At 53.2% G+C, this 26,161-nt stretch overlaps 1 protein-coding gene across 7 annotated transcripts in view; it reads left to right on the top strand.

Annotated features, from left to right (window-relative positions):
• The window catches only part of KLHL29 (kelch like family member 29), a 240,826-nt gene that overhangs the window by 204,448 nt on the left and 10,217 nt on the right, over window positions 1-26,161 (top strand). For 5 of the 7 annotated variants that reach the window (XM_052648417.1, XM_052648420.1, XM_052648416.1 and 2 more), the window contains 6 exons: window positions 8,291-8,429; window positions 19,645-19,847; window positions 20,971-21,230; window positions 24,137-24,335; window positions 24,478-24,660; window positions 24,869-25,049. In XM_052648417.1, coding sequence (XP_052504377.1) covers window positions 8,291-8,429; window positions 19,645-19,847; window positions 20,971-21,230; window positions 24,137-24,335; window positions 24,478-24,660; window positions 24,869-25,049 — 1,165 coding nt within the window. The remainder of the gene's footprint in view (window positions 1-8,290; window positions 8,430-19,644; window positions 19,848-20,970; window positions 21,231-24,136; window positions 24,336-24,477; window positions 24,661-24,868; window positions 25,050-26,161) is intronic. The other 2 variants (XM_052648418.1, XM_052648421.1) reach the window with 2 other exon arrangements.

Genomic DNA, 26,161 nt, shown 5'->3' with positions numbered 1-26,161 from the left:
AAGTGTGGGGTCATCACCATTATTATTAACACTCATGTCTCCTGAAGTTAGAAGGGGCTTGGTTGTCACATTCTTTCCCTTTGATTCCACAGAAGTGTGACATTTCAAATGGTTCTTTTGGATCATGTTTTGGGGAAGCTATTCTTACCACCCAGAACATGTCTGCATCTGGTCTATAACACGCCCTGAATTCCAATCAGAAAGGAACTTTTCGTGCAAAACGTGGTGTCAAATGTTCAAGGGGTATAGGGGCTGCAGAGAAACAAGCACTCTGGGAGATCACTCCCTAGAAAGGAGACAGACAGGCAGACATTCCTCTGGAATTAGGCAGCCAGGAATCTCTACTGCAATTGAGTCACCAATAAAGTCTCCTGGAGGGGTCTGTTATCAGAGAACTGGGTTAGAATTCTTAAGGAAAGGAAGTTAAGCTGAGGCTTAAGGGGTGGATGAAACCTTAAGAAAACAAGTGTTGGGGGACACTTGGCCAAAGGGGCAGAAAGAAACAACCAAAATGAAGGAACAGGACATAGTGGGCATGAATTCAGAGAGAGAGCTGAGGGGTGTGGGGAACATAAATAAAAGAGAGTGATGCTACAAACAAAGATTAAGAACAGGTCCTAGAAGGCTCTGGGGGTCACTGGGAGGAGTTCAGCAATGAGGGATCAGGCATTCCTTGCCTAGGTGGGTCTCTAGATGAGGAAAGAGCCCTTCCTCAAGGTCACAGGGCAGTGGTGATTCTGTGGCTTGACCTAAGTCTCCCAGTCATGCTTCCCCCACAGCCAGGCTGGCAGCTGCCTCTGGTCGGTCCTCGAATCTGAGAGACAGAGGAAGAGAAGGGGATGTCCCTGTCAGCTTTAGGAGGGCTTCCGGAAATTTTAAGGGGAAAAGTTTTGATGATTTTTACATCTTCTTAGAGGCCATGAGGATGTTCCAACAGGAAGGTAACCTTCATTCTGCCCAGTAAAGGCTTAATCAACACCCACTAGCGCGCAGCCTTGGGGCAGGGGCTGTAGGGACAGAAAGGACCTTGGGTGCCTTTGTCACTGCTTGAGAAATAGGTCTGTCACCCAGGGTTGGACAACTTGGAAAAGGCAGGCTGCTGGGAGGTGGTGACTGCTCTTAGGGCTTTTGTTCCCTTTCAGGTAAATGGCAGGAATTTCCATTTGGACAACCAGACAACCTGGCTAAAACAGTGAGTCAGGCAGGAAGCCTTCTCTAGAGAACCCCGTTTCCTGGGAGGGGTTGCCCTCGGGATGGTGGGGCTAAGATGGCGTGACTCCCCAGGAGAAGGCCTATCCTTCCGACTCAGGCTGGGCGTGCAGCCCACAGGTTTTATTCCATCTTACCAGGAAGCTGGAGCCCAGCTGGCTCTCAAGACTGATTCTGAGCCCAGTTCTTCTTTGTAAAAGAAGGCGGAGATGTGTATATGTGATGGTGGGGGAGGGAGGAAGTGAAAGAGCAGTGTCCCGCTTGGCAGCCCAGCCACTCCCTGACTGCCTGTGAAAGAAGCAGCAGGAGGCTGTGTTTGTGTAAAGCCACCATTTGTCCCCACGGTGTCAACATTTGTCGGGCTCCTGCTCCTGAATAAATTATCCGCTGGGTGTGCGTGACACAGCCTTTGCTGGGCTTTCTCAGTATATTTCACAACTGCTCTGAGTTTATAATTGTTTCAGATCCTTTATCAAATATGTGTCATAAAGACCAATGGGATTGGGTGTATTTATCACCTAGCTGGGTTCTTACTTGAGCTCTGAAAAAAATTATTTGGCTGCACAACCTTTCTCGGGGCTCTGAGTTAATGGACTTCTCTACTGCAAAGCCACTGAAATTTGTTGCCTTTTAATATTTGACATCTCTTCCTCCTTATTACCACCTCAGACAGCCCTTCCAGTCCAGCTGGAACAAGCCCATTCGTCTCTGACAAATAACTTGTGTCGTTTGGTGAAAAATATGCAGAAGTTTGGCTGCAACTTCATCTCCAATCTTGGTTCTGTTTGTGGCTTCACTCTCCTCTAAGCAAAGCATCCAGGGAATTCCCTGGTGATCCAGTGGCTAGGACTCCAAGCTCTCACTGCTGACGGCCTGAGTTCAATCCTTGGTCAGGGAACTAAGATCCCACAAGTCGTGCAGTGCAACATATAAATTAAAGAAATAAATAAAGCTCCCTCCATTACAAAAAACACACACAAACAAGCAAAGCCTCCAGCCCCAGGCAGACCCTTCCCAGGGTCTGCAGTCTCCTTTCTCTCTGATGCCACTGGCTGCTGGATTCATAGAGCTGGGTTACCCTAATCAAGTTAAATGAAGTTTGAGACAAGGAATTTAGAGATGTCTGTGACTAGGTATCTTAAATTAATTATTTTTTTAAGTTTAAAAATAAATAAATGCTTGGTTTCAAAAAAAAAAAAAAAAAAAAAGAATTAGCCTCACAGTAGTACCTTTCACAGCAGTTCAAAGAAAGAAGCAACCCAGAGGTCCACTGACAGATGGATGGATAAGCAAAAGGTGGTCAGTTCATACAATGATTCAATACCTGGTTGGGGAACTAAGATTCCACAAGCCAAGAGGCACAGTCAAAAAAAAAAAAAAAAAAAATTTAAAAAGGAAGAAAAGAAGACTGTCTGTTCTTCCCACAGAAAGGCAGGACATTTTCACACATGCCACAACATGGATGAGCTCTGAGGACACTGTGCTAAGTGAAATAAGTCAGCCACAAAAAGACAGATACTGCACGATTCCATTTATAGGAGATACCTACAGTAGTCAAGTTTGTAGAGACAGAAGGATGTGGAAAGAGGAGAACAGGAAGTTGTTTTTAAGGGGTACAGAATTTCAGTTTAGCAAGATAAAACTTGCACAGCAGTAAAATGTATAATATATAACAGTAAACGTATAATGTAGAGTAATAAACTGTGTTTAACACGGCTGAACTTAAAAATGGTAAAGACGGTAATTTTACAACAACAGTGGAAAGAATGAACTTCAAATGGAACCAGCAAAGGAGAAACGGACACAAAGGAAGTTCTCTGAGCATTTGAGTTCATCATCTATTCATGCCTCCATATCAGTTAGGTGTGTTGCTGCATAACAAATAATTCTAAGATTTAGTGCCTTAAAACAACAACCACTTCCCTGGTGGCTCAGACAGTAAAGAATTCACCTGCAATTCGGGAAACCTGGATTTGATCCCTGGGAGGAGGGCAGGACAACCCACTCCAGTATTCTTGCCTGGAGAATCCCCATGGACAGAGGGCTACAGTCCATGGAGTTGCAAGGGGTCAGACATGACCGATCGACTAAGCACAATAAGCACAGCGCTGTTTGGGTTGGGCTCAGGTGTCCTGGGTCAGACTCAGCTGATCTTGACAGGGGCTGGCGGGTCTAAATGGCTCATCTGCGAGGGCTCACCTCTGCTGCACGTGTTCTCTCATCCTCCAATAAAAGTAGCCCAGGAGTGATCAAATGGTGGTGGGGGCGTGAATTCCCAAAAAACATAAGCAAAGCCCCTTGAGGCTGTGGCTCACCCTCACAGAGGGTCCTTTCAACCAAGTTTTCGGGTCTGAAACAAGTCACAAGTCCAGTCAAGATTCAAAGGGTGGGGCAAATAACTCTACCCTTTGATGGAAGGGGCTGCAAAGAATTTTTGCAGTCTAGCACACTGGCTGTATACATATGTCAGGCCGTGTGCTAAGTGTTGAAGATAAGATACAATCCTGTGCAGGAGACATCCAGGTAAATAAATAATTACAACACATACTGTGCTCTAAAGAAGTAAGCACAGGATGCCAAGGACAGTGGAGGGCCAAGAAATCTGGAGGGAATAGGGGAAAGAGGCAATGAGGCCTGGGACAAAAATAATGCCTTAACTGGTATTGCAAGATAAAATGATGATTAGCCCAAAGAAGCAGGGAGGAAGAAAGACCTGAGCAGAGAGGCAAAGAGACGAGTAAAGAATGGAGGGGGACCTGCCTGGAGTTCATTGAGGCTTCGGTTGGGAGTGAAGGGCTCATGGAGAGGGGAGGAGCTGGGTGTGGGCCAGGGAGACATCACAGAGGGTCTGGCTCCCACGGCTAAGCCATGAAAATTTTACTTAAGCAGAGGCTGATTGTCAGGCTGCTGTGTGGAGGGGGCTTGGAGGGGGAACAGGTCAGAAAAGAGTAGACAGACTTGGAGGCTGTTGCAGGGGCTCAGGTAAGAGAGGATGGCAGCTCCGATAGGGCGCTGATGTGAATGGGACAAGAAGTGAATCAGTGCAGAGATTTCTGGGTGGTAAAAGAGGCAGGACTGGGTGGGAGGGGAAGGGAGGAGTGAGGGAGAAGCCTAGTGAACGGATGGGCCTGTGCTTTCTTCTGGGTGGTCTGAGCTGAGGGAGTTTCCCAAGGAGGGGCAAGATGGAGGGCACAGGGGAGCCACTTGGGTGGTCAAGGCAAGGGCGTGGGGTCCCCACTCAAAGCCAAGAAGACCAGGAAACAATTTCCTGATGCCAGCCTGAACCTTGAGGTCAAGGCCTGTCCTCCTTCACAAGTCGAGTCATATTCTGCTTGCCATCCTCAGAATCCAATTTGAAGACATACCCCATGGCAGGCTCTGCCCTGAGGCCTGCAGACCACCCAAGCTGGGCACCATGTGGCTGGTCTGAAGGCTTCTCCAGGAACTCACAGGCCTCCAAGCCCCTCGGACATGAAGGGGTTTCCTTTACCAAGACAGGGTGGGCAGGGGGTCAGCTTGTGCCCAGAGCCCATGCTGGCTTCCTCCCATGGATCCTCAGTCACCATGTCCCCAGATGCCCGCTCTTCAGCTGGGCACTCAGCCAGCAGCAGTAAGCACGTACTGACTGATCAATACTTCCAATGCACTCGGGGCCCTGCTGTGAGAAGGACTCCCCTAGTGAGCCCTTTCATAAATTGAAAAATTCTCCTGAAACTGAGTAATCTTGCCCAGCTATTAAAACCAGATTTCCACAAAGCAAGGGTAGGAAGCGCCTATAGTTCCAAGGACCTGGCTCTCCAAGCACCTCTCAGATCCAGCCTGAGGAGCAGGCATCACTGCTGGGGCTGGGACTGCAGATGAAATCATCCCTGGGAACTTAGTTTGAAGGAAAATTTTCCAAAACAATCAGAATGCTTTGGGCCCAGAAAGCATGGCATTCCGTGCAGCTAGCCCTGCATTCTCCCCGTCGCCTGAGCGCAGTTAACTCAGCAGGCGTCTGGGCCGTATCCATCTCTCGATGCAGTGACCAGTGGGGCCACCAGAGCACGTGCCCATGGTGCTTGGGGGAACTGAGTGCCAAAAGCTGGAGCAACTGGCCCAGGGTCACCCAGCCAATTAGTGGCAAAGCTGGAACAAGAACCGGAAATTCCACCCCAGAGCTCTTTCTCCCCCCACACCTCCCACCCCATCTCCCCATGGGATTTCACTCCAAAAGGTGACATCATCCATCTGGTTCACAGTTTGGGAATGAATTCAGCTGGGGCCCCTTTGTGGAGCTAATGTGAGATGCGAACACAGCAGTTCAGCCTTAACCCAGCCCAACCCTGCAGGTTCTCCCTGAGTCGGGTCCACCCCCGCAGGCCGTATGATTCAGGTCCCCACTGCCAACTCTCCCCAGGTGTCCCACAGCACTAACCTTATCCCCACAGCTGAATTCATCACCCTCTCCCTTCCCGAGGTCCCCCCAGCAGCGGGAAGTGGTCTTCATGCCCCCCAACCCCGTTATGGTTCCTGCAGAACTGATGGCCGTGGTGGTTGTTCAGGCACCCAGTCATGTCCGATTCTTTGAGACCCCCATAGACGGCAGCACGCCAGGCTTCCGTGTCCCTCATCTCCTGGAGTTTGCCCAAGTTCGTGTTCATTGCATCGCTGATGCTGTCCAGCCATCTCATCCTCTGACTCCTTCTTCTTCTGCCCTCGATCTTTCCCAGCATCAGGAACTTTTCCAGTGAGTCGTCTGTTCGCATCAGATGACCAAAATACTGGAGCCAGGGCACCCATGGCCTAAATACTTGTGTTTTTTTCTGGTCCTTCTGTCACCATTGCAGCTCAGGCCTTTGTCACTTCTCACTTGGATTGCAGAGTGATCACCACCATCAACAAAAACATCGAACTTAGCACCATTGAGTGTTTAGCATGTGCTGAGCACAGGGCTAACAGCTGACCATGGGATAGTGCCATTAATCTTCACCAGACGGGGACATGGAAGCTTTGGGGAGTCTGGGTAACTTTCTCAAGATCACACACCAATAAGAGAATTCAGGGTCTCCCCCAGTCCTGGCTCTGAAGCCCAGCTCTCTCTCCACAGGGTGCTTTCTTGCCCTGCACCCTGCCTCTGCCATGACCGTTGGAATCCACCCTGGCCACCCCCCTGCACAGAACCCCTGCTGACTTCCTTTTGCCCAGAGCGTTAAGCTGGCTCACAGGGTTTTGAGATCTGACCCCCTCCTGTCCTCCCGTCACATCTCTGTCTCTCCCCAGGCCTTGTGTCTGTCCCCTGCATCCACCTCACTATGTCCCCCTTGCCCTCCACCTGGGGCTTTGCGCCCTGCTGGTTTCCCTTGCTCCAGGTTGGAGCACACCCATGGGAGCCTCTAGAGTCCCCAGCAAATGAACGCCCTCCCCAGTACACACACGCTCCTGTAGGTGCCCTGCAGTGACCCCAGCTCAGCGTGATGTTGGTTTGGTGAGGGACAGTGAATTGGCATTGCCCGAGCACCTCAGTACCCACCCCATGAGTTCCCAGTGTGTCCTCTCGAAGTGTCTGGCTGACCTCAAAGCCCACAAACTCTTGCCCATACCTGATTGTGAGCATCTGATCTTCACCAAGTTCTGGGACTAGAACAGAGGGAGCCTCCATCCCCATTTTACAGACATAGAAACAGAGGCTCAGGAAGCACAGGGCCTTGGCCACAGACAGGAGTGTCAGAAGCGGAGCTGGGCTCGGCAGGTATCTTGGCAGGCAGTTGATGATGGCCCAGGAGGACAGAGATGAGTGGTCAGGCTGGAGCAGGGCCCACTGGAGGGTAATTCCAGAACACCAGCCAGGGTGCTACAAAGACCCACCCATGGGGCTCGAGGTTCCAGTGGGGGACTTAGAGCATGGGGCTCAGTTCTGCAGACCATCCTTTCCCATTCAGCTGCTGAATAGTCTAGGTCATTCTAGCCCAAGAATCTGGACCTCTGATGTCCAGCAACCAGGAAAGCTACAGGCAGGCTCTATCCAGGAGGAGATCGGGTCGGGGGGGGGCAGGCAGGCTGGGCAATGCTGGTGGGAGTGTTGCTCCTCTGAAGGCTTTAACTTTGCAAGTGAGAGTGTTTATATAAACTAAGCAGGATAGTTGTCAGGCTCTCCTCCTTCCCTCCTCTGAGCCTTGAAGTGGGTCTGGGAGAAGCTTCTGACATGCCCATGTTCGGAGCCCAAGCACCTGGGGCGCTTTCTGTGCCGGCCCCAGGTGGCCAAGACACCAGGCAAAGGTAGGTGTGCGTCAGGCTGGAAGGCCACTTCTTGGAACCTCCTGGGGCTGCAAGCCAGGCTCTCCTGTGCTGAAGACCCAGGTGAGGGGAGGGGGTCCTGAGAGGATGACTCAGGAAGTGGGAGGAGGTATCGACTATCCTTGCCCCTGGCTTGCTTCCCCACCCTCACCCCCAAACCCCCACATCAGTCCCGGAAGTGTGAAAAGGAGGTGCTCATCAGGCCCCCACTCCACCCCTCCTTTCTTGGGGACCCCTCCCCAAGAAGCTCGCCCCAGCCATGGCTGTGAGTATCTAACGTAAGGGACACTGTTTTTGCAGGTTTTGTGGTTTTTATTCCTTTGAACCATATCCAGCCCATCTTACATCACAATGCCATGCTTTACTTGGTATCAGATACATCGGCACTCATTGGCATTTGGAGAACTTGTTCTGTAGCTAAATCCCAGTTTTCAGTTGTCTATGATGATGTATTCTCTGTGTTTCCAATTGTTGGTATGGAAACTTTTCTCCCAGTCTTTCAAGTCTGGGTTTGGTTTTTTTAGTTTCTGGGGTTTTTTTGTTGTTGTTTTGTGTTTGGGACTTTTTTTTTCTTTTTTCTTTTGCTTTTGAAAGCCGTTATTCCTTTGATTATGTAACCCCTCCCAGTTGCTGCTTGTTTACGCATTGTTTGTGACTTCTTTTGACTGTCAGTGTTTGAGCCAGTCTTGCCAAGAAACAGTATCAAGTATTTTCCTATTTCTCTACTTCTTGAAAAAAAAATTTTAATAAAAAAAAAAAAACTCTTAATGGGAACCTGGCCCTGTCTGTCTTCTCTGTTCTGCAGAAATGTTGAAGGAATTGAACCAGCAGCGCAGAGCGAAAGCGTTTACAGACCTGAAAATTGTTGTTGAAGGCAGAGAGTTTGAAGTCCACCAAAATGTTCTAGCTTCCTGCAGCTTGTATTTCAAGGACCTGATTCAAAGGTTTGCCTTCCTTCCAGCTGTGGTCGGGTCTGTTCCTTTGTAGGACGCTTTTGTGTCGCTTTTCTCCTCCCCTCTCTTACAGGTTCCTGAAGCGTGACTCCCTGTCACAGAGCCAGTAGCCATCTCTCCTCCCCCTCCTCCTCCCAGTGCCCTCTCACACACAGCCTCAGAGCAGCCACTGTCCCCAGCCCATCCCACACAGCTTTGCTGGTCCCTGGGGTGGGGGGCCTCTGCCAGCAGTAGGCAACATTCCACCCCACCCTTGAGGGTCCTGCGTTCTCAGTGGCTCGCGAGCCCTCGCTGAGGTTAGGAGGACTGCAGACTCCACTCGAAGGGACTGCTGCACACTGCTCCCACTGGGCCAGCACAGGCCCCCAGCACCATCACCGCTGCTGTCGACAGTGAATTAATGCTAGGACAGCACATCGACCAGACTGTCCCCCACCGAGGAGCACGAGGCACCCACGGGGCCACTCTTCCAACAGCCCAAGTCAGGGAGAACTGACCTGTAGCCAAAGCCTCATTCATGCTGCATGTCTCGATACTTGTACACTGAGCCTAAGCCAGCCCTTCTGAGCACAGACCAGGTGTGTCCTAAACACGGTCTCTCTCAGCCTTTGCTCCCCTCCCCTCCTACCCTCTGCCCCGGCTATTTCTACCTGAATGAGTCTTAATGGTGCATGAGCATCTTTTTTTTTTCCATTATGTTGATTTTTTTTTTTTTTTTTTTTTACTTTGTCTGCTTCATACCCTTGCAAAGAAGTCAGGGGCCACCTTCTAGCGCCTTAGTGAGGGAGAGCAGACGAGGGGGCCAGCCCAGGGTAACGCTCCTGTTTCTCTCACCCATCAGCAGATTAATGCCGCTGCTCATTTTGCCTTGCAGCCTCTCCGGGGCGGACGCTGAGCCAGGACTGTGCTCAGAGTGGGAGGACAGACCTCTGCTTGCTTCCCACTGCTGTGTTTGGACTTGCCAACTAACCCCAGAGTGACTGTGTTTTGTTCCAGGATGGCACACTGGCCGGCATCTCCTTTCCAATCTGTTGTGTCCTTTCACTTCGAGCTGAGCTGCCCGGCGTGCGAGCCCCGCGCAGCCGCACTGGCCCCGGCCATGCAGGAACGGGCAGGCTCTTTGTGACTTCCAGTCCCATGGATAGCTTGGCTCGCCCGCCCCTGGTGCTTGGATTCTCTCTGACCGAGCACAGGGGTTGGGGCACGAGCTCTGGGTGAAGGGGCACAGCCAGTGGCTTCTTCGGGCCAAGGGAGGTCTTTGTGCTGGCCACTCTTGGCAAATTCTCAACCGACAGTGGCCGGCACCCGGCCGCTGGATTGCAGAACCGGCATCCTCGGCCTTGGTCCCTGCTCCAGATCGCTGGAGAGCACAGAGGAGGCAGGATACAGGGGCAGCTTGGTACTGAGCGATGGCCCAGCCCTGGGCTAGAAAGATGTGGGCGAGGGGAGTGCAGGAGCTCTTTGACTATTGTCAGAGACCATACATGTAAAGCCAGAAGCTCACACACGACAGAGAAGAGACACGGCTAGGTGGGAACCCAAAGTAGTGAAGGCTTCTTGGACAGACCGAAAAGAAGGAAGAAGAACATTCCAGGCCAAGGATGGGTTGCTTGGAATGTTCTGGAATGCAAAGAATGTTCTACAATGTTTTAAAATGTTTCAGGCAAAGGATGGGTTGCCTGGAATAACAAGCTGAGGACAGAGACAGTCATGAGCAGTGGGGATGAGAAGATGGCCCTCCCAGAGACAAGTGTGAGCTAGGGTGAGACGGCATGGCGTGGGACGGCATGGCAGGCCCTGACCTCCAGGCCAGGGCCCTGGGCTCGCTCTGAGGGTGTGGAGCCCGTCAGGGTAAGCGGAACAGAGATGCCCACTCTCAGATGGGAGAACTGCAGGACGGGCCTCAGTGACCCTAACCAGAAAGGCTGGGTGCAGGGGCTGAGCTGAGCTGGGAGCCAGGAGACCTGGGTTCTACCCCTGACTCTGTCCTGTGACCCCAGTCAGGTCATGTCCTCTCCCTCAGGCCTCAGGGTTTTCTCATCTGTAAAACAGGAGGTTGGTTCAAATAATGTTCAGGTTTCCTTTCTGCTCTCACAGGGTGATGGTGAGGGGATGGGCAGGGCTTCCTGAGTGCAAGCACAGACAGACAGGTCCACGGACCAAGGTCAGGGGCGAGCTGGGGGAGGTGATGCATTGAGTGTTTGGCCTGTCAAGTTTCAGCAGCCTGAAGATACCCAAGTAGAGATGACTGGTAGGCAGCCAGAGATCTGAGGTCTGGGGAGACAGGGCTGAGTCTTCAGCGTACAGGAGGGTCACTCAGCAGGAGAGGAGGCCACAGCAGAACCCAGAAATGCCCTGCAGTTCAAAATCATAATGCCAGAAAATTCCAAGGTCATCTGGCTCAGGTGGTAAAGAATCTGCCTGTAAAACAGGAGACTTGGGTTCTTTGATCCCCGGGTCAGGAAGATCCCCTGGAGAAAGGAATGGCAACCTACTCCAGTATTATTGCCTGGAGAATTCCACGGGCAGAGGCTATAGTCCAAGGAGTCGCAAAGAGTCACACACAACTAATCAAGTCAAACAGGACTAAGTAATGAACACCTTCACTTTCTAGTGGTTAGGACTTGGCACTTTTACTGCGGAGACCCAGATTCAACCCCTGGTGGGGGAACTAAGATCCTGCAAGATGCAGCCAAGAAAAAAAAATTCCCTCGTCCTAACCATGGGCACACATCACTATTTCTGCCCACAGAGGCCAGAAGATGCCTTCATGGGGGAGGAAAGCAGACTCTATAGAAAGATGATTTCCTTCCGGGCCGTGTAAAATCCTCGAGTATCTCACGTTCTTAGTGGTCAGGGAGCATCTGCCATTGCCATGTCACGTCTGCCTCCTTGAGTCTGTCACCCCGAGACTTAGTGTGCAGTAGACAGAATGACCCAGCAGGAGAGCAAGGCTCTACCCGCCAAACCCCACGCAGGGTCTTTCCTCTCAGACAGCTGCACTAACAGAGGTGTGGGGGCCTTCTGTGGGCCATGACACCCTGGCCCTGCCCTTCCCCAGGGCCTAGGTAAGCCCTGTCAGGGGCAGAGGCCCTCCCTCTGCTGTCTGGGACCCCAGGCCTGGGGGCTCTGGCTGGCCTCCTTCCGGCCTCTAGCCTGGCACAGGTGATGCAGTCCTTGCTCTGAACCCACTGAGGACCCATCTCAGCATCAGCCCCAACTCCAGTACGACGCCCTCACCTGGAGCCACAGACCAGGCATGGGGAGCCCAGTCATTCCCTACTCTTCACCCAGCAAGCAAGCAGGAGCCCCTCCTGGGTACAGGGAACCACTGGATGAGATGGGCGCTGGCCCTTGGGGAGACCACGGTCTGGGGAGGAGGAAACTGTAAAGTGCGGCTGGGAGCGCAGGGTGAAGGCAGCAGAGGAGGGTTGCTGGCTCCCAGGCCAATTGCCTGACTCCACAAGGGAGGGAAGTTTGGAGACGGCCCCTGGGATAGGGGTGGCATCTGGCCTGGGTTTTGAACCCAGAGAGGAATTGGCCAGGCAGACAAGCTCAGGGCCTCAGGATGGCAGGGGGTGATGGTAGCACAGGTTAGCAGGTATCCCTGCAACATCAAGTGCAAGGTGAAGACGGAGGGGACGAGGCAGTGCGGAAGACGGGAGTCAGCTCACAGGGCTTGTTCTAAACCTGGGGGTGTCATGTTCAGGCTTGCAGTTAATAAAGATGACAGTTGGACCAGGAGCGGGACAGCCACGTATCAGAGTGTCCTCTGGACCAGCCTTCTCAGCTCAGAGCCCCGTCAGCGACCCCCACTAGCAGCAGCCTTTTGCCCTTCATCTTCCCTTATTTAGTTTCAAACTCTAGTCCTTCCTCTGACAAGGGCAAGAGACCCAGCCCACAGGGAGACCTGCTGAGATGTTTAATGTTACCCTGCAAGCCCCACCCCCATTGAACCCGATGAGCAGGTGCCCCCATTCTACAGATGAAGGGACTGAGGCAAGGGAATTCTAAGTAACCAGTAGATCTGGCATTCAAACTGAGGCCCTCGTGCTCTTCAGTTCAGTTCAGTTACTCAGTCGTGTCCAACTCTTTGCAACCCCACGAATCACAGCATGCCAGGCCTCCCTGTCCATCATCAACCCCCAGAGTTCACGCAAACTCATGTCCATTGAGTCAGTGATGCCATCCAGCCATCTCATCCTCTGTCATCCCCTTCTCCTCCTGCCCCCAATCCCTCCCAGCATCAGGGTCTTTTCCAATGAGTCAAATCTTTGCATGAGGTGGCCTAAGTACTGGAGGTTCAGTTTCAGCATCTTCCAATGAACACCCAGAACTGATCTCCTTTAGAATGGACTGGTTGTATCTCCTTGCAGTCCAAGGGACTCTCAAGAGTCTTCTCCAACACCACAGTTCAAAAGGATCAATTCTTCGGTGCTCAGCTTTCTTCACAGTCCAACTTTCACATCCATACATGACCACTGGAAAAACCATAGCCTTGACTAGACAGAACTTTGTTGGCAAAGTAATAGGTTGGTCATAACTTTCCTTCCAAGGAGTAAGCGTCTTTTAATTTCATGGCTGCAGTCACCATCTGCAGTGATTTTGGAGCCCAAAAAAATAAAGTCTGACACTGTTTCCACTGTTTCTCCATCTGTTTCCCATGAAGTGACGGGACCAGATGCCATGATCTTCGTTTTCTGAATGGTGAGCTTTAAGCCAACTTTTTCACTCTCCTCTTTCACTTTCATCAAGAGGCCTTTTAGTTCCTCTTCACCCTCTGCCATAAGGTGGTGTCATCTGCATATCTGAGGTTATTGATATTTCTCCTGGCAATCTTGATTCCAGCTTGTGCTTCTTCCAGCCCAGCGTTTCTCATGATGTACTCTGCATAGAAGTTAAATAAGCAGGGTGACAATATACAGCCTTGACATACTCCTTTTCCTGTTTGGAACCAGTCTGTTGTTCCATGTCCAGTTCTAACTGTTGCTTCCTGATCTGCATATAGGTTTCTCAAGAGGCAGGTCAGGTGGTCTGGTATTCCCGTCTCTTGAAGAATTTTCCACAGTTGATTGTGATCCACACAGTCAAAGGCTTTGGCATAGTCAATAAAGCAGAAATAGATGTTTTTCTGGAACTCTCTTCCTTTTTCCACGAGCCAGCAGATGTTGGCAATTTGATCTCTGGTTCCTCTGCCTTTTCTAAAACCAGCTTGAACATCATTGCTGAAGCCTGGCTTGGAGAATTTTGAGCATTACTTTACCAGCGTATGCAATTGTGCAGTAGATTGAGCATTCTTTGGCATTGCCTTTCTTTGGGATTGGAATGAAAACTGACCTTTTCCAGTCCTGTGGCCACTGCTGAGTGTTCCAAATTTGCTGGCATATGGAGTGCAACACTTTCACAGCATCATCTTTCAGATTTGAGATAGCTCCACTGGAATTCCATCACCTCCACTAGCTTTGTTCAGTGATGCTTCCTAAGGCCCACTTGACTTCACATTCCAGAATGTCTGGCTCTAGGTTATCACCATTGTGATTATCTGGGTCGTGAAGCTCTTTTTTGTACAGTTCTCCTGTGTATTCTTGCCGCCTCGTCTTAATATCTTCTGCTTCTGTTAGGTCCCTACCATTTCTGTCCTTTATCGAGCCCATCTTTGCGTAAAATGTTCCCGTGGTATCTCTAATTTTCTTGAAGAGATCTCTATTCTTTCCCATTTTGTTGTTTTCCTCTATTTCTTTGCATTGATCTTGAGGGAGACTTTCTTATCTCTCCTTGCTATTCTTTGGAACTCTGCATTCAGATGCTTATATCTTTCCTTTTCTCCTTTGCTTTTCACTTCTCTTCTTTTCACAGCTATTTGTAAGGCCTCCTCAGACAGCCATTTTGCTTTTTCACATTTCTGTCCCATGAGTATGGTCTTGATCCCTGTCTCCTATACAATGTTATGAACCTCCATCCATAGTTCATCAGGCACTCTATCAGATCTAGTCCCTTAAATCTATTTCTCACTTCCACTGTATAATCATAAGGGATTTGATTTAGGTCATACCTGAATGGTCTAATGGTTTTTCCCTACTTTCTTCAATTTAAGTCTAAATTTGGCAATAAGGAGTTCAGGATCTGAACCACAATCAGCTCCTGGTCTTGTTTTTGCTGACTGTATGGAGCTTCTCCATCTTTGGCTGCAAAGAATATAATCAGTCTGATTTCAGTGTTGACCATCTGGTGATGTCCATGTGTAGAATCTTCTCTTGTGTTGTTGGAAGAGGGTGAACACCCATTTTCTGACCCAGGGAAGAACTAAACCATCCTTTCTACTCCTGCACAAAGTTTGTACGGAAGGGGGAAGTAAAATCTCAGTGTTGACAGTGTAGAAGTGTGCAAGAAAAGGGGACGCAGAGCTTGTGTGTGTGTGTGTTCACATATATTAGAAATGCTTGTAAACTGGCCACAGAATCCACCCAAGAAAAGATATAACCCTTGCCCCGATGAGACAAGCCCTCTCCCCCGTACCCAGGAGAGGCTGTGTCCACTGGAGTGAAGGCTGGAGGAGGCTCAGAGGGGCTGGGAAAAGAGCACATGAGGCCATGGGGAAGTTCAGCACAAAGCCCAGGATAAGATGGCAAGGCTGTCGAATCATCCTTCTATGCCTACTCTGAGTCCCCCTGACAATCAGGTGAAAGCCCAGCAGGAAAGGGAGCTGCAGCCCTGTCTTTGGATAACATGAAGCCTAGTGCTGTGTAACAACCAAGCCCTACCTGCACCCAGGCTGGCGGGTGAACACCAGCAGGACTGAATGGAGAGGACTGACTGGACTGAGCGCCAGGTATCAGGAAGGAAGGAGGATGTTTTGAGCAGACTAGACCTAGACATAAACTTGGTCAAACTCCGGGAGATGGTGAGGGACAGGGAAGCTTGGCGTCCTGCAGTCCATGGGATCGCAAAGGGTCAGACATGACTTGGCGACTGAACAAGACCTAGTGGGGTCCTGGGGAGGCAGGCTTCTGAGTCAAGGGTCACTTCTCAACCCCAGTGAGCAGGACTGAGGTCTGCCTTTCATGAAGAAGTCCCTTCACTTTTCCCCCAGGAGCCAAGGAGCTCTGGGGGACCATTGGTCCCCCATTAGTGCCAATAGGGGCACTGGCTGCACTCCCTGGCCTGGTGGGCTGCAGGCCCCTTCAGAGGGGACCGGTCTGTTCTTCTTTAGAGACAGCAGGGGCCCTGCCTGCCTGCCACAAGTGTGGGAGACAACACCTAGCCCCAAAGGAGCATTGCCCCTGCATCTCACCAAATGGGACAGAGACCTGGCATTCTACCTTCTCTCTCCTCTCACTAAGCCTGCTGGAGCCACCAGCACATTTGAGCTCTATCCTCTTTTCATAGTAAATGAAAACAGATGGACAAATTTTCTGCAGGTTGATTTTCACAAGCCCCATGTGTAGACGCTGGACTTCTCACTCCAGCCCCCTCTCCAGGGGGGACCTAAAAGGATCTCTGTAATTGAGTGGCACAGACCTGGCATGCAGGGGAGCCCTGTAGAGTTAATGCAGTAGTCTAGCCATGTGCCTTTCTCTCTCCTTCCCTGAGAAGCTGGGCATTTGTGGGTGGCAGGCTAACCCTTTCTTGGGAGAACAGAGCAGAAGAGAGAGAGAGAATCACACATCCCAAGTCCTGGGTAGGGTCACCCTCCTGAGTGAAGCAGGGTGCCATCCACATTCATCCCTGCTGCACGTTTACCCCCACTCCCCACTGCCCCAACAGTTCCAGATCCAGCTTGCAGAGTGAATGCATCTGATCTCTGAGGTGTGTGGGGGTGGATTAGATTCTGTCCTGAATTCTGAAGAGGGCAGTTCTTATCCCGCAAGTGTGAATTGCTAATGGTGGGGTCACAAAAATCCTAACACTGGGGTAAGCCATTCCCAACACATCTGCCAAGATCTGCCAGACCTGTCGAGCAGAGCCTACGTCCCATATGCTGGGGACATACCCCTGATTGGGAGGAGGTGACCCCAGGAAGTTTTAGTCTCCTGAGAGAACCTGTGGGCCCTGTGTGCACTGGACATCTCCAGCCTACCTCTCACTCCCATGCTCCTGCCCCCAGTGTCAGGCCACAGCCCCACCCTGCCAAGGCTGTCATTCCTGCCCTGCTGCCCTTCTCTCCAAGGTCACATCATGACCCCGATTATCCAGCAGCTCCCCAGATACTCTGTGGGGCTGAGGGGAATGGGACTCTCAGAGCCCACGAGCCAGCTTAGGACAGGGACAGAACTGTCATCAAGGGAGGAGACAGCTCCCCACTGGTGATCAGGACCACCCTTCAAGGGTAATGCCTCCCAGGGGCTCCTTGCTCAGAGGGAAGAGGCCGACGGAGCACAGAGGTCCTGTCCCAAGATAGTCTGATGGTCAGGGAAGGAGAGTGACCACTTGCCTCCCTCTGTCCCCACAGCTGCCTGGGCCACCCAGGAATGCCAGTGTGGACTATGAACCTGCTGTGCAAGGGAGCTGCAGGAGGCCTCACTGTCAGGGGCCTCGCCTCCTCCAGATCTTGAACTCCACCACCCAAAAAAGCCTCCATAACATCCCCATGTGCTCCTCTGTGGCCAGGGGGAATGGTTGTTCAGCTCACAACATCTGGCATCTGGCCCCAGGGACCTCCAGCCACTCCCCACAGATCCTTTGCTCAGTGGCTGACTCCCCTCCATAGGTGGCCCCAGTAGTGGGGGAGTGGGGGATGTGGGGGAACAGAGCCCCAGCTGAGCATCGCAGGAGCAGCAGTCCTTGGACAGCCCCTGCCATGGTCAACATCCCGCTGTGCCCCTCTGGGCAACCCTTGGCTCCTCGGCCATGAGGCAGCACCATGTCCCCAGGACCTATCCTTGGCTCAGACTCCGGGCAAGACAAGCATCTCCCCACAAGTTTAACAACACAGGTCCCACCAGACCCGTCACCTGGGGCCGTGGGCTCCACTGGCCTTCCATCTGCCCAACACCCCTCCCCACGGGGTGACTCCATGGTCCTCAGGGTCACGGGTCACATGCATGTCAAAGCATGTGTGTGCACGCGTGTGTGTACCTCCTAAAGTCCCACCTCAGCTCCTCTCTGATTTTGTGCTGAGAGTTTGCAGGGAGACAGGAAAGCTGGCCAGATGGAGCTAGGCAGCAGGGGCTGGGAGCCTTGGGAGAAGGGGAGCAGCCCTACTTTGGCCTCATGAGCCCTGCCCTGGCTGTGGCCCAGCATGACCTCCCCAGAGCATGAAGGACGGTGGTGGGGGTGGTGGGGGGCAGAAAGTGGCAGGTAGGAATGAAAGCAGAGTAGAGTAAGAGGTTGACCAGATAGCTCCTGAGGCCTGGGGCGCTCAGAATGGCTGTGGTTTCAAGTGATTCCATAATAAACCATTTTTATACTTAACAAAGTCACCCAAGCATGGAAATCCATCCTGACAGCTGAAGACTAGGTGTGTTAAGACACTTTAAAACTCACAGAAACTGTGTGTATCTATGGGCTTGAGAAGGGGCTCTGCTCAGACGCTCTGTCTAGCCTACACCTTCCCACTCAGCTTTCTGGGCCTGCCCAGGACTTGTGGCAGAACAGACCCTTCAGGCTCCTGGAGAGGGATCAGCGCGGTAACATGGGATGGGGGCCCGGATGCAGACTCACAGCTTCACCTGCTCCCCGCCAGGTCATATTTGTGTTGTAAAGGCCCTGTGAGGCCAGTGCCTAACCAGAGAGAATGTTGTGCTAATGGTGGCATTTCTGTCATGTAGAGCAGAGTCTCTTGGGAAGGCATTTTCCAGCCTCTATCACAGAAATGCTCCACAGGACTCTAGACCTCATCCAGTCCAGTCTTCTTGTTTTGCAGAAGAGGAGCCTGAGGGCCAGAGAGGCCAAGGCTGCCTGGCTGCAGGTGGCAGAGCTGAGGCACCCAGGTTCCCTTACGCCCAGCTCATACAGGAGTTGGCCTCTCTGGGGCTAGCCTGCTTGCTTGCCCAACACCTCCACACCCCCACTGCCAGCCGCAGGGGCATCCAAGGGACCTGTCACAAGAGTCTGGGCCCCTGGCCTCCTCAGGGTGGGGTGAGGGACAGGGAGAACACAGCGGTCATTTCCCAGTCACATGGCTGAACACAGCCCCGGGCAGGACCAGGCTCAGTGTGGGAACCAGGACAGGTCAGAGCAGCCAAGACCGGGTGCCAAGCCGATTCACTTCTGATAACCCTGCCTCCTGACTTAACATTCTGGGTGTTTCTCCTCCTGGTCACTTCTCAATTGGTGTTATTTTTGCTTCATCTTATCTGTTTCCTTCCAGGTCCAGCTTTAGGGCGCGGCTGCCAAGCCTTAGGAGCCTTTGCAATGGTTTTGTATTTCTGTAGACACCAGATATAAACATATTTATATATTTGTGTCCCTCCCCCGCTCCCCCCAGTTCACAAGCCCGATGCACACTCTACACGCAGGCCACTCTGACCTCTGACCCCGTGTTCCATGTGGCAGGAGGGCCCCGCCCCGGGCCAGGTCCTAGGTCATGGCTGCTGGCTGTCTGTGGCGGAAGTCCTTGGTTGTTCCCTTCCCCTCCTCCCGGCTCTAACCATTCTGTCTGTCTATCTCGTCTCGTCCTCAGTTTCAAAGCAATGTCATGAAGGGCTTCCTTTCCATGCCTAAAAGGAAACAATATGCTTTTGGGGAAAGAGGTGGGGTGGGAGTTGGGGTTCCAGGGCGGCTTGGGGTCCTCAGTCTTTGGGGTGATCAAGGGGTCGGCTGTGATCACGGCCGGTCGAGAGCCTCAGTCATTCTGGAGACTCTCCCATCCGAGGCAGACCAGGCCCCTGGGGCCCCGGGCCTGCTGACCGTGTTTGGCGGAGATGCCGGGGCCAGCAGCAGAGCCGAACCGTATTGTTTCCCTTTGAGGCCAGTCCTAGTCCTCGTCCCCATCCACAGCTCATGCTTTTTGATTTGCATCTTTTTTTTGCATGGACATGCCGAGTAGTGATAAGCAGGGTTTTCTGTTCTTCTGGGCGTCTCTGGTCAGACTCTTCTCTTTCAGATCCCGTGTCAGGTCGCTAGGTTCAGGTGTGTCATTCGCCGTGTCCCTTGAGTCCTAAAATGAAGGGCTGTGAGCGAGGTGTGCAGGGAGACCCAGCCCTGTGAGGAGGCGGCGCCCTGGCCGCGGGCTGGCAGGTAAGGACACCCTGGTCTCTGTGCCTAGGTCGGTGCAAGACGGCAGCCAGTGCGGCCGGGAGAAGCTGGAACTGGTCCTGTCCAACCTGCAGGCCGACGTCCTGGAGCTGCTACTGGAGTTTGTGTACACGGGCTCCCTGGTCATCGACTCAGCCAACGCCAAGACCCTGCTGGAGGCGGCCAGCAAGTTCCAGTTCCACACCTTCTGCAAAGTCTGCGTGTCGTTTCTCGGTGAGCCACAGGGAGCAGCACCAATGAACGAAACATTCAAGGACCGAGTGGGGGCTGAGTGCATGCCCAGCCAGGTCGACTGGGGCTGCAGCTGGCTTTCCCAGCAGATTTAAGACGATCATTCGGATAAATGTGGGCAGAGGCCTTTGCTCACTGGTGGACAGAGGGGTTCTCTGCCTTGCTCCCCCGGGGGCCAGAGGTGCCATGCTGGGCCCCCCAGGCAGTCCTGTGAGAACAAATGGGCTGAGAGGCCTGTGTGAATGGTCTGTTCATGGGAGCCCCGTGCCCTGGCTGCACAGCCCTGTTATCTAAACACTAAACCAAGTTGCTTCCATCAAGGCCTCAACCCAGGGAACATGCTCACTTTACACTTTGGAGCTGCCCAGTCTGGGTGAGAGCAGGGAGAGGGAAGAGCAGAGATGGGAGTCACCAGAACCAGCCTGGGCGTGGAGTGAGAGAGATGGGGGTGGGGGCAGGTCAGGGGATGGCCAGAGGCCTAAGATGTGACTTTGAGGCAATGGACCATTTAGAAGAGTCAGGAACTATGACTCTAGAGTTAAGTCCACAAAGGTGAAGGGCCTCCTGGGACCCAGCCATGTCTAGATTAGAATCACCATTAGTCAGATCTCAGGAGCCCTGGCCAGACTGACCCCAGGTCTGGAGGTCAGGTTGGGTGAGGCCGAGTTCCTGTGGGAGATGGTGGGTGGGCTTATGTGGGGTATTCCTGCTGTCATGACGCTGAAGTAGAAGTCTGTGACCCCAGACTTGTCTGTCACAGTTACGGAAGACACCCTAAGCCTCAGTGTGACCCCTGCCCCCAGCCCAGGCCTCCTTCATGCCCTGGCAGTGAGGAAGCTGTAAGCCTGGTGCTGACACCCCGTACTTCAGTCTCCATCCTTCTGCTGAGGGAGGCCTCAGGAAAGTCAGTTTGAGACAGGGCAGAGGAAAATGCAGAAAATGGGTGTGAAGTTCCAGGGACACAGGAAATGGGCTTATGGGGACTCTGCTGAAGGCAGGTCACAAGGACATGGGCTCAGAGAGGGGTCCGGAGAGCCGGGCGATGAGCACGGGCGGGGACCCCTCCCCTGCGGTCAGCGGTGCTGTCCTGTGCTCCTGCCCCCAGAGAAGCAGCTGACGGCCAGCAACTGCCTGGGGGTGCTGGCCATGGCCGAGGCCATGCAGTGCAGCGAGCTCTACCACATGGCCAAGGCCTTCGCGCTGCAGATCTTCCCCGAGGTGGCGGCCCAGGAGGAGATCCTCAGCATCTCCAAGGACGACTTCATCGCCTACATCTCCAATGACAGCCTCAACACCAAGGCCGAGGAGCTAGTGTACGAGACCGTCATCAAGTGGATCAAGAAGGACCCCGTGTCCCGTGCGCAGGTAGGGCCCAACCCACCTGCCCCGGTTCCCACCCCTCTGCCTTTTGGTGAGGGAGGGGGTCTTGAGCAGGGAGTTGGGACCACCTGGTCTAACCGGCAGTGGGAGCATGCGAGAACTGGCGGGCCTTGCAGAGGGAGGCCAGACCAGCTCACACGGTGCAGAGGGGTAAAGGTGGATGAGAGAAGAGAAATCAGGCACCAGAGGATTCTCGAGGGCTGGCATTGTACCTGCAGGAGACCCAAGCTGACCGAGAGTCCACAGGGTCAAGGGGGCATCACCAGGGCCCTGCGGAGAGAAGGGCTCCCTCAAACGCAGCAGCAGGAGTCCCAGCCAGGCTCTGGCAGTTGAGAGGGGAGGGAGCACCTGGACTGAGTGGAAACCAGGCTGGAGCTGGGGAACCAACGTTCACCTGTCAGGAGGGAAGGCAAGTCCCTTGGAAGGGACAGCTAGAGGAAATGAGAGCCAGAGTCCAGAGCAGAAGAAAGCCTCTGAGTCGCAGGAGGTCAAGCACAGCCCCAGGGATCTCCAGCTGACTAGGGAATTCCTTCATGGGGGTTTTAAACAGAGAAACCACAGGAACAAACATTCCTAGGAAGACCAGCGGGCTGCAGGGATGGGAATGAATTTGGGATCCTTGCTTTGGGCTGGACTGCCTGGATTCTAAAGTGCTAGGAGCCCCCCACAGTTAGTGCAGACACACAGGTGACTCTTAGGAGAGCTCAGAGTCCACCCAGAAAACATGGATGGGAAAATGGGGCAGGGGGACGGGAGCCCAGCAAGAGCTGAGGCAGCTGAGTGACAGATGACAGGGCTACTTTGCTGCACATGGAGCAATAAGAGGCACAAGGGAAGGAGAGATGGGGCAGGGACTGGATCCACAGCATCAAGTGTACACAGGACGCAGAGACGGCCTGCCCCTGCCACTGGGCCAGGAGAAGGCGGTCCTCTGACCTACCAGGCGGGGATGGAGCAAGATTCATTTTCAGAGGAAGGAAGTCAAGTTAGGCTGCTGTAATAGTGACCACCACCATCTACCACAACCCCCAGATCTGCCTCCAGCCCAGACCTCTGCCTTTGATTGTCTACAGGACCCCTCCAGCCAGTGTCTCCCAAGCCCTTCTCATTCATAAACCCCCAGACCTACCCATCTTCTTGGGTTCCTTATTGTAGTTCTGACCACTAACCACAGCAGAAGCCGAGTCCTCCCACGCCTTCCACCTCCATGTGGCCACACATTGCTGCCATGGTTGCCTCCTCTTATGAGGGCCAAGTTCTCTCTCTTCAGGCCCCCTGATCTCGCCAGGATGACCACAGTTGTCTCCTGAGAGGGTTCCCTGCCTTCAGTCTCCTCCTTCCGAATTCATTCCCATCCCTGCAGCCTGCTGGTCTTCCTAGGAACATGTTTGGTCCTGTGGTTTCTCAGTTTAAAATCCCCATGAGGGAATCCCCTAATGATCCAGCGGTTGGGACTCCACGTTTCCACTGCAGGAGATGCAGGGCTATCCCTCATCCGAGAACTAAGATCCCACATGCCAAGCAGTGTGGCCAAAAAAAAATTTTTAATAAAATTTTTTAAAATTAAAAAAAATAAACTCCTCATGAGTGCCCTCATCCACTCTGCAGGAAGCACTACACAGCCCTTAGCAAGCCAAGACTGAGGTCAGCAGAGGCCAGAACCCAGCTCACCTCTCCAGTCTTATTTCTTCCTGTCTGCTACCCAACCCCTCAACGGAAGCCTTCTGCATCCAACAAGAAAAAACTCCATGTGTGTGCTGAGTTGCTTTAGTCGTGTCTGACTCTGCTAGACACTTATGGACTGTAGCCTGCCAGGCTCCTCTGTCCATGGGATTTTCCAGGCAAGAATACTAGAGTGGGTTGCCATGCCCTCCTCCAGGAGATCTTCCAGACCCAGGGATCGAACTCACATGTCCTGCATTGCAGGTGGATTCTTTACTGCTGAGGCACCAGGGGAGTCCCAGTAAGCTCCAAAGGTCTCTCTAAATGCACCACCATGCTCTCTCAGACTCCAGTGCCTCTGTGTGTGCTTTGAATGGCCTCCCTCTCCTTTACCTTAGGCCTGGAGAAGTCAGCAATCCTTCCACAGCAGGCTCAGACATCACCCACTCTGGAGAGCCTCCTCTCCCACATCCCCGCCACCCCTCACTAGACTCTTCTTTGGGAAGAGTCCTTTGATGTGATGGATCCTCTCCCCGCCATGAAACTGTGTACACCTAGAGGTCAGAGACGGGGTCATACTGGCCTTTGCACCCCCAAAAACACACTCAGTGAATGGCATAGAGTGGTCACCAATACTTGTTTGTTGAAACCACAGCGACAAGCAAAGAGTTTGCCAGACAAGAGGGGGATTCAAATCAGTCAGCGAAAAGCCTTCAGTTCAGGGGTGGGGTCCAATGGGGTGCCACTCCAGGGGTTTGCTGGTAAGGGGGGGAGGCACAGGTTGGAATGGCCATGACTTCCAAGTTTAACGATCACAATCAGCTCTCTCGGGCCCTCCCACCCGTCCCTAGTTTCTGCCCCCACGCACACCTTTTTGAGGATCACAATCCTCATTCGGTCCCCTGTAGCCTGGTATGAAACAGAGGCCCGAGACCTGGGAGGAAGAGGCAGGAAGAAGGTGCTCAAGAGACCAAAGGGTGGTCCACCCCAGGGTCAGCCCCAGCACGGAGACCTCTCCCTGGGTTCCCTTCTTGCCTCCTGCTGCTGGGAGCTCCCATGATCTCTATCTCAGCTGGGGTGAGCAGGATCAGCACTCCCAAGCCAAATGCAGATGAGAATTATCCCTGCGCTCAGCCCCACATCCCTCCTTTCTCCCTTCTCATTACCACTCACATGAGGCGGTGCCACCTTATGATCTAAGAAGATCCCGTGTCTCCTTGAACCCGCAGTACGCAGCGGAGCTGCTGGCGGTGGTCCGCCTCCCGTTCATTCACCCCAGCTACCTGCTCAATGTGGTGGACAACGAGGAGCTGATCAAGTCGTCAGAAGCATGTCGGGACCTGGTCAACGAGGCCAAACGCTACCACATGCTGCCCCACGCCCGCCAGGAGATGCAGACGCCCCGAACACGGCCCCGCCTCTCCGCAGGTATGGCAGGACCTGCCCCAAACCCCCAAGGCAGGTGCCCTGTCGTCAGCCCGACTCTGGGTGGGTCCCCCCAGGAGGCAACAGGCACAGATGCTGACACCGCGTCAGGCTATCCCAAGGGTGCCCCTCCGTGTCCCTGCAGGTGTGGCCGAGGTCATCGTTTTGGTGGGGGGCCGTCAGATGGTGGGGATGACCCAGCGCTCGCTGGTGGCTGTCACCTGCTGGAACCCACAGAACAACAAGTGGTACCCGCTGGCCTCACTGCCTTTCTATGACCGCGAGTTCTTCAGTGTAGTGAGTGCCGGGGACAACATCTACCTCTCAGGTGAGGCCCCCTCAGGGCTGGGCTGGGCACAGGGCACAGACTTCCCTGGGGGTCCTCTCCCCACACCATGGCTAAGGAAGACACAAGGCCCAGAAGTGTCTACTTTGCACGTGAAGCCTCCTCCTGCCCCTGGGGCTGGGCCTCCCGGCCGTGGGCCTTTCCTCACTCCCTGCCCACTCTCTGGACCTCCCTCCCATACTGTCCACAGGTGGGATGGAATCAGGGGTGACGCTGGCCGATGTCTGGTGCTACATGTCCCTGCTCGATAACTGGAACCTCGTCTCCAGGATGACGGTCCCCCGCTGTCGGCACAACAGCCTTGTATACGACGGGAAGATTTACACCCTCGGGGGACTCGGCGTGGCAGGCAACGTGGACCACGTGGAGAGGTAATGAGGCCACGGTCATGACAGGGGCACCCTCTAATGTCCCCCAAGAGTTATAAAGCCCATTGCTTTTCCTCCTCAACCCCTACCCAATTAAGACCCACTGGAGGCAGGACATTTAAAGCCCATCGTCCAGGCTCTTCCTGCCCAGCAGAGGGAGAAGAATCGGGATGGTGGGGTGGAAGCAGGAAGAGTGACAAACTGCCCAGTCACCGAGACGGGGCACTCTTGTCCCAATCAGGGGGACAGACAAGCTGGAGGCATGAGATCCAGTGGTGAAAAAGCTCAGGGTGAGCCTGCTGCTGTCCTGACCAGGCAATTAGGGAGCTTACTAGGACTGGAAGCAGCAGCCCAGAGATGTGCTTGGATGTCGGGCTAAGCGAGGGGCTTCCCAGGTGGCTCAGTGGGTAAACAATCTGCCTATAGCACACAATCTCCTGTCTGCAGGAGATGCAGGCAGATGCGAGTTCAGTCTCCGGATCAGGAAGATCCCCTGGAGGAGGGCATGGCAAGCCACTCCAGTGTTCTTGCCTGGAGAATGCTATGGACAGAGGAGCCTGGTGGGCTACCGTCCATAGGGTCACAAACAGTCAGACATGACTGAGCATGCATGCAGGGCTAAGCTGGAGCCATCATCCAAATGTGACCGTCATGTCCCTACCAAGCAGAGGTGACACCCCAGGGACACTCCCTTCCTCCCTCTATCCCACACATCCTGAGAAATCTGCTTGTAGTAATAACACAGGAAAGGGTCACTGCACACAGGCCTGGCCAATTCTCTAGAACTCTCTATGGAAATTGTGTGTATAAAGCCTGCCCTCTGCTGGAAGTCCTGGGCTGGCTTCTTCATGACAGTCCTCAAATCTGGCCTCACCTAGAACAGGGATCTGGAGGGCCAGAGGCTGAAGAAGGGCAGTTTTCTGGGTAGAAACAGTCTTTGCCTTTGAGCAACAGATACCTTGGAGAGAAGCTGCAGGAAGAGCTCCAACAGCTTTGTGAGTCAGCAGCAGTCAGCGGTGCAGACCTGCTTTCCCAGGATCTAGTGACCCAGAGAGTGGCAAGTTAGTCTGAGCTGGCCTCCAGTTTCAACCCAGGGTGGGTCACAGCTAAGATTA

The sequence above is a fragment of the Budorcas taxicolor genome, chromosome 11 (assembly GCF_023091745.1).
Source record: "Budorcas taxicolor isolate Tak-1 chromosome 11, Takin1.1, whole genome shotgun sequence".
NCBI lineage: Eukaryota > Metazoa > Chordata > Mammalia > Artiodactyla > Bovidae > Budorcas > Budorcas taxicolor.
Note: the sequence above shows the minus strand (reverse complement) of the source record. Positions and strands in the feature narration are given on the sequence as shown.